General features: G+C 48.1%; 1 protein-coding gene across 1 annotated transcript; it reads right to left on the bottom strand.

The window, feature by feature from the left end:
- Positions 1 to 396: 396 nt before the first annotated feature.
- Positions 397 to 7,904, bottom strand: SRP9 (signal recognition particle 9). The gene is made up of 3 exons (XM_075337964.1): positions 7,739 to 7,904; positions 2,547 to 2,615; positions 397 to 870 (listed from the first exon to the last, which is right to left on the bottom strand). The coding sequence occupies exons 1-3, from the start codon at positions 7,808 to 7,810 to the stop codon at positions 751 to 753; spliced, it is 261 nt and encodes an 86-aa protein (XP_075194079.1). The 5' UTR covers positions 7,811 to 7,904; the 3' UTR covers positions 397 to 750.
- Positions 7,905 to 8,330: the final 426 nt, after the last annotated feature.

Raw genomic sequence — 8,330 nt, 5'->3', positions numbered from 1 at the left:
CAGCGTGCATGCGGGAGGCGGCCGGCGGCTCAGGGAGGACGCCGGCCGGGGAGCTCAACAGCCTGCATCACCCCTCAGGAGGATCCGGAAGGCTGGAGCAGCGGTCCCCCACAGCGTGAGGGAACAGCAAGGGAGGAGCGGTGAAGGCCCGACCGATGCCGTCCGGCTGAAGGTAATAGGGGGAAAAAAAAAAAAAAAAAAATATACTGCAGTTCGCCGGCCACCACAGCATAGGAGAAAAAACAAAACCTCTCCATGCCCCATGGGGACAGGAAAGACACTGGCTATGGGAGGTGGGAGGGTCCTTTTAAACCTCTTGAACTTCCTGTCCCAATTAGGGCGTGGAGAGACAACCTCCTATGCTGTCGTGGAAGGGACTAGAGAAAACACACAACATACACGAATAAACTATCATTTTAATAATTCTTGGAAAACAAATTCTGTAAGGCATTTGCTGCAAAAAAAAAAAATAAAATAAAAAAAATTAAGAATTCTTTATCATTTAGACAATTTAACTCTTTAGGGTGGGTCGAGCGTCTGCGGGACTAACGTCCATATTCTGATCCATTTCCAAAAAATAAATAGGAGCTTTTACATGAAAGCAGAGAACGTCCCGACGTCGACCATCGCTGGAGGATTTACTTTTAGTGATAAATACGTTTTTCCTCTTTTGTTATATGTCAGTCGCTTCCTGGTGAACAACAGAAGATTATAAAATAATAATAATGACTGTGTGATTTCCCCCGTCAGTCAGTTAGTCTCCATGGCGGAGCTGCGGGACTCCCGGGCCACCATTAGTCGCATCAGCTGACTGTGGAACTTCTCGATCTTCTTCACGTCCTGCGCCTGATCCGTGCTGTACAGTAAACACTGGGGAGAGAAAAGGAGAGGATTCAGCACAGACCGTCCACAGCCGAACACCGGAAAAGTGAAAAACAGTCAGACGTCTGCAGTTTTACAATCAATTCTCTTATTAATGGCTCGAAATTAATGTTATCGATTGTCTGGTCCAAAATAAGATGTGTACTTCCATCCAAAGTCATCACAACACGGCCTATTGTTCAAATCCAGTGTGTACATTATAGGCATCTTTTTAAAAAGGTATGTGCCCACGATCAGGACCCGCTACGTCCTGTACGCAGCGGGTCCTGAGCTGAAGATCCACGAGACTCCTCTGCAGGAGACCGCAGCTGCTCGTACCCACGATCAGGGTTCAGTGCGCTGCGGTCTCCTCGCTGTGTTCTCCCCACAGAGGACGCATGCGATTCCGCAGTAAAAAAATGGACACGCTGCGATGCAGAAACACGCATCGCAGCTCCGTGTTTGATGCAGAAAAAAGAAGCAGTGGGCACAGGATTTCTAGAAACCCATCCACTGTGCTTGTACTGAACAACACAGCGTGGAAGCAGCTTCATCCAAAACTTTGCAAACACTGATTGTGGGCACGCACCCTACAAACGTTTGTGTTTTGTTTTTTTTTTTGCTTCATGTCGCAATTTGTTTTGTAAACAAAATGAAATCTTATTGCTTTGACTCCTGTCACTGGGGCTACTTTAGAATCATCTGGACCCATCATCAGAGGCAGGATTACAATGACAAGACCCACCATTCACAATAGGTGATATCAAAGCTCACCTCCTCCTCCTGTAGAATGACTTAAGACGTCTGTCTGTCTGTCTGTAGTAGATAAGATCCACCATTCACAATAAGTGATGTCATAGCTCACCTCCTCCCCCTCCTGTACAATGACCGATAACACCTCTGTATACAATATATAACAGGATTCACCATTCACAGATGTCACAGCTCACCTCCTCCCCCACTGTACAATGTCTAATAATACTTCTAGATACACAGTATATAATACAGGATCCACCATTCACAATAGTTGCTGTCACAGCTCACCTCCTCGCCCTCATGTACAATGACTGATAACACCTCTACATACAGAATATAACAGGATCCACCATTCACAGTATGTGATGTCACAGCTCACCTCCTCCCCCACTGTACAATGTCAAATAATACTTCTAGATACACAGTATATAATACAGGATCCACCATTCACAATAGCTGATGTCACAGCTCACCTCCTCCTATGTAATGACTAAGAGCTCCTCTATATACAGTAGGTAGCACAGGAGCCTCCATTCACAATAGCTGATGTCACAGCTCACCTTCTTCTACTATGTAATGACTAAGAGCTCCTCTATATACAGTAGGTAGCACAGGAGCCTCCATTCACAATAGCTAATGTCACAGCTCACCTCCTCCTCCTGTGCAATGACTGATATCTCTATATACAGTATGTACACCAACCAGGCGTCAGCACCAATCACTGGACAGGTTGAATGATGACGTTCTTGTTTGTTAGGAAGGACCGGATGTCATTTTTTGGCGTCCTGACCTCATTCTGCAGAATACGCAGGATTTCCGTGGAGTCTGTAGCCATAGAACCACATAGCTCTGCAGCGGAGCTGCGCACACATAACGGAACTATGGGAGGAAGTATTTTGTTGTGTCCGACCTGGGTAATGACCACTTACCACTACATCATCTGTGACTTTCATACGCAAACTCCCATCGCAGTGCCTGTACTTCAGCGTCACTCGCGCCTACGGAGAAAAGAGAATCAGTGAAATATTAGTCCTGACATTGATAGGAAACAGTCTACAACCAGCCGCGACCATTTCTATGGGTTAATCAGGCTTCAGAGAAAGGCACGGCCGCTGCGATCAGCTCCCGATGTGATCCTTACAGAATAATGGCGCCTTCGCTGCTGGACTACAACCGATCGCTGAGGGTCCAAGCAAGATTAGACCATTATAACAAGCTGGAATTATCCACAGTGGAGAGTTACAGACCAAAGGGATACCATGCAGTGTGCTCTGTGCATGTACAGCACGTGTGCAAGAGAAGAGCGCTGTGTTGTGGCCGCTCTCAGGTACTGCAGTCAGATCACACACTCTTCAAAAGCAGCTGAGCCGCAGTACCTAGAACGGCCACTACACTGCGCTCTTCTGCGCCACGCATGGTTTACATCCGGCTGCCGCAGCTCCCGGACACTGGTGGAGGACAAGTTTTTTTTGCATTGTCATTTTCTGAGATGCGCAACACATCCACACACCTCAAAAAAAGAAAGGGAACACAAATATCCCATCTTAGACCTCAATAACAGAAATATTAGTGTTGCAAATCTTTATTAATTGCATAGTGGATGCGCTGAGGACAATAAGACATAATAATCAATGTAAAGCAAAAATTAATGTCCTCCATGTGCCTGTATGACCGCCCTACAACGCCTGAGCATGCTCCTGATGAGGCTCAGTAGTGTGTGTGGCCTATACGTGCCTGTATGACCGCCCTACAACGCCTGAGCATGCTCCTGATGAGGCTCAGTAGTGTGTGTGGCCTCCACGTTCCTGTATGACCTCCCTACAATGCCTGAGCATGCTCCTGATGAGGCTCAGTAGTGTGTGTGGCCTCCACGTGCCTGTATGACCTCCCTACAATGCCTGAGCATGCTCCTGATGAGGCTCAGTAGTGTGTGTGGCCTCCACGTGCCTGTATGACCGCCCTACAACGCCTGAGCATGCTCCTGATGAGGCTCAGTAGTGTGTGTGGCCTATACGTGCCTGTATGACCGCCCTACAACGCCTGAGCATGCTCCTGATGAGGCTCAGTAGTGTGTGTGGCCTCCACGTGCCTGTATGACCGCCCTACAACGCCTGAGCATGCTCCTGATGAGGCTCAGTAGTGTGTGTGGCCTCCACGTGCCTGTATGACCTCCCTACAACGCCTGAGCATGCTCCTGATGAGGCTCAGTAGTGTGTGTGGCCTCCACGTGCCTGTATGACCTCCCTACAATGCCTGAGCATGCTCCTGATGAGGCTCAGTAGTGTGTGTGGCCTCCACGTGCCTGTATGACCTCCCTACAATGCCTGAGCATGCTCCTGATGAGGCTCAGTAGTGTGTGGCCTCCACGTGCCTGTATGACCTCCCTACAATGCCTGAGCATGCTCCTGATGAGGCTCAGTAGTGTGTGTGGCCTCCACGTGCCTGTATGACCTCCCTACAACGCCTGAGCATGCTCCTTATGAGGCTCAGTAGTGTGTGTGGCCTTCACGTGCCTGTATGACCTCCAGTTTTTCCTCAGGGATCTCCTCCTAGACCTGGATTAAAGCTTTAGTCACCTCCTGGACAGTCTGTGGTGCAACGTAGCATTGGTGGATGGAACGAGACATTATATCCCAGATATGCTCGATTGGATTCAGGTCTGGGGAACGGGCAGTCGAGTCTGTAGCATCAATGCCTTCATCATGCAGGACCTGCTGACACACCTGAGCCACATGAGGCCTAGTAGTGTCATGCATCAGAAGGAACCCAGGACCACTGCCCCTGTATATGGCCTCACAATGGGTCTAAGGATCTCATTCTGGTATCTAATAGCAGTCAGGGTACCTCTGTCTAGCACATGGTGCAGCCTCCAAAGAAATGCCTCCTTGCATCATTACTGTCCCACTGCCAAACCGGTCAAGCTGGAGGATGTTGCAGGCAGCAGAACGTTCTCCATGGTGTCTCCAGACGGTCACATGTGCTCAGGGTGAACCTGCTCTGATCTGTGAAGAGCACCGGGCACCAATGTCCAGTCTACCAATCTTGGTGTTCTTTAGCAAATGCCAATCGCCCCGCACAGTGTTGGGCTGTAAGCACCACACCCACTCGTGGACGTTGGGCCCTCATTCCACCCTCATGGAGTCTGTTTCTGACAGTCTGAGCAGACACATGGACATTAGTGATCAGCTGGGGATCATTTTGCAGAGGGCTGTGGGACTGCTCCTCCTTGCACAAAGGAGGGGGTAGCGGTCCTGCTGCTGGGTTGTTGCCTTCCTACGTCCCCCTCCACATCTCCTGGCATACTGGCCTGTCTCCGGATATCTGCTCCACGCTCTGGACACTACGCTGACAGTCACAGCTAACCTTATTGCCACTGCTCATAGTGATGTGCCATCCTAGATGAGCTGCATTACCCGACCAATGTCTGTGGGTTGTAGACATCGCCTCATGCTACCTCTAAGGGGGTGAGAGATAAGACAACATGCAAAAGTGACCAAAACAACAGCCAAAAAGGATGCGAGCAGAGAAATTGTTGTCACCACCTGCAGAACCGCTCCTTTATAGGGGCTGTCTTGTAATTGCTGATCATTTCTTGACAAGTACATGCACATACAACCGACTTGACCATATGGGATAAAGAGATTTATTTCCTAATAGTTTACCTATGTTAAAATTATATTATATATAAAATTTTATTTTATTTTTTTTTTTTACAGTTTACCTATGTTAAAAATATATATAATTTATTATAAATTTTTTTATAATTTTAACATAGGTAAACTGTTAAAAAAAATTAAATTTTTTTTTTTTTTTAACAGTTTACCTATGTTAAAAAAAAATAAAAAATATATTATTTTATATATTTTTTTTAACATAGGTAAACTATTAAGAAATAAATCCCTTTATCCCATATGGTCAAATCGGAGTACCTGGTGGCAATTTCACGCACGCACACGCCCGGTCGGTGCGAGTCCTGCTTTATATCCTGAAAGGTTTTACCTTCCCCCGCCCCAGTTGCTGAGTAATGTAATAGCCATTCACAAATCCTGCACAAACCTCGTCACCATAGCAACTGGAAAATGATAACCTGTCTATAATAACATACCGGTAGCGATTAGCTGGACGGCCTGTGCTAAAGCCGATACTGAATATTCTGATAATACTGGACAAGTAGCATGAAGAGTCCACAGCGACCTAATGTGCTTTGTGTGTTGAATCATCAGGCTTTTAATATCTCTGCTTGTCATTAGTGAATGGGAATTTTGGAGTAAATAAAGGTGGATGAAAGAAAAACAGAAGATTACAGGGTTTGTTTGTAGCCTGTAACCATAGAAACCCATAGCTCTGCACAGGAGCTGCACACAGAACGGAAGAGGTTAAAGGGGTTTTGTCAGGTTTTGTCTTGAGCAGCTCTGAGCTCCAGTCTCCTCACCTCCTCGTCTCTGGGGGACATCAGCAGCCTCTCCTCCTCAAGGGACAGTCTTGGTAAGCACAGTATTAGTAGAACTGTAAGGGTCTGTGCACACGTAAAGTATTTGGTGCAGAAATTTCTGCATCTCTTGGCCAGAGAAACCACAAAGGTAAATAACGCTGAAAGATGTGACAGCTGCAGGATTAAATCTGCGAGGAGAAAATACTCAACGTGTTCCTGAGACTTCAGGATTCTCATTCATTTTGCCGGCATCAGGAAACTTCAGGTAGTGACAAATGTGCGCATCATAAACGCGACAATCTGCAAAGTGTCCACACAGCCTAAAGCTCTGCACATTCAGGGGAGTCTACACCATCGTCACTATAACTGCAGAGACAGCAGAAAGGGCAGAGGGCTGGCAAAGCTGCATGCTGACCTTTTTGCAAAATTAATAACAGCAGCTTGTCAGGAGCTGAGATGACAGCTGCTAAAGATCAAAGGACAGGAGAGAACTGACTGGAATATTAGGAGTTAAAGGTGTTTTCCACTGCTTTTATTTTGATGGCCTATCCTTGGGATAGGCCATCAATGTCTGATTGGCCGGGGTCCAACACCTGGCACCCCCACCAATCAGCTGGTCTCGGTGCAGGCAGCTAGAAATGCCCCATCTTCTGATAGGAAGGTGAATGTGCAGTACCCGGCTGCTATTGATCTAAATGGGAGGAGGATGTGTAGTACTTGGCCATAATCACAAGACAGATCAGCTCAGAAACTGAGCCTTTCCGGCTACCTCCACCAGTAACCTGCTGACTGGGTGGGGGTGCGGGTTGTCAGACCCCTGCCAATCAGACATTGATGACCTGTCCTACGGATAAGTCATCAATGTAAAAGTAGTGGACATCTTTAACTCCTAATATTCCAGTCAGTTCTTTCCGGTCTACTGATCTTTATAGAGCATTTATCATCTCAGCTCCTGACAAGCTGCTGTTATAAATCTTGCAAAATCACCAGCCTGCAGCTTTCAACTCTCACTGTTTGGAGCCCTGCACTTGTTGCAATAAGTTATCTAGGTGCACATATAGTAATAGCGTTTTTCTTTCTTAGATGGAAGCTACTGCTACACTCTTGGGTCAGGAAATAGTGGTCGAGCTACATGGAAGCCAGCTGTACACTACGAAAGATAAAAGTTCTCGCAGGAGCAACATTGCAGCAGGAAAATTGCAGTAGAGAGAAACAGTCAATTGCAAACTTGCTTTTTTAACATTGTATAACTACAGCACGCGAATTAGATGAGAACAAGCGCAGGGTCAGACACGGGACAGCTGCATCTCGCTGCATCGCCAGGTGCTAATGTGTCACTATGGCAGATGGGGGCACAGTGAAGCCCCCCTGTCGCTGCCTTCTAGGTCCTCCTGTGAAAAGGAGCAATAGCCCGGGCCGCCATTTAATGCAAGGTCCCCATCTTTTCAAATGGGGGAAAAAAATAGGTAGTGGAGAAGCCCTTTAAGAGCCTGTCCACAAAGGGTTAATAAGGTGGCAGGTCCCCCTATGGAAGACATCCTGACAGATCTACAGATTTCCTTCCCCCTCATCCTATGTGGGAGTCCAGAGGATGTTCTCATTCACTGACAACAAGCAGAGGTCCCACCCGAGGCTCCATACTGCGGGACCCCGCCTGCACAGCCGCACACCCTGCCCCTCCGCACTCACCTTCATGGGGTCGGCCTGGTACAGCTTCTCGGCGGCCCGGGTGAACTCCTCCCAGGTGCGGTAATAAGGCATGGTGCAGCCGCGCCGGTCACTGTGCAGCTAAGAGGCAGGGAAGCCGGGAGCACACATCAGCACTCTGCACATACACATCCAGGACTCTGATTGGATGCTTGTACGACCTCCAACCAATCACAGACGAGCACTTCCGGGGCGCTGCGAACTCTATGATATCACTGTGAATAGAGCGTCTTTCCTCAGTGGCTCTATAGGGAGGAGGCTTCTCACCCTCTAGTGGTCAATAGTGGTAACTACAGATTTATGTATTGAATGGAAGACTGCAGACTGAGCCTCACTGACCTCCACACAAGCCTCCTCACTAGGCTCCACACAGGGCTCCACACTGACCACTGCACGGGGCTCCACACTGACCACTGCACGGGGCTCCACACTGACCACTGCACGGGGCTCCACACAGACCACTGCACAGGGCTCCACACTGACCACTGCACGGGGCTCCACACTGACCACTGCACGGGGCTCCACACTGACCACTGCACAGGGCTCCACACTGACCACTGCACGGGGCTCCACA

Source organism: Anomaloglossus baeobatrachus, chromosome 3, assembly GCF_048569485.1.
Source record: "Anomaloglossus baeobatrachus isolate aAnoBae1 chromosome 3, aAnoBae1.hap1, whole genome shotgun sequence".
Taxonomy (NCBI): Eukaryota; Metazoa; Chordata; class Amphibia; order Anura; family Aromobatidae; genus Anomaloglossus; species Anomaloglossus baeobatrachus.
Note: the sequence above shows the minus strand (reverse complement) of the source record. Positions and strands in the feature narration are given on the sequence as shown.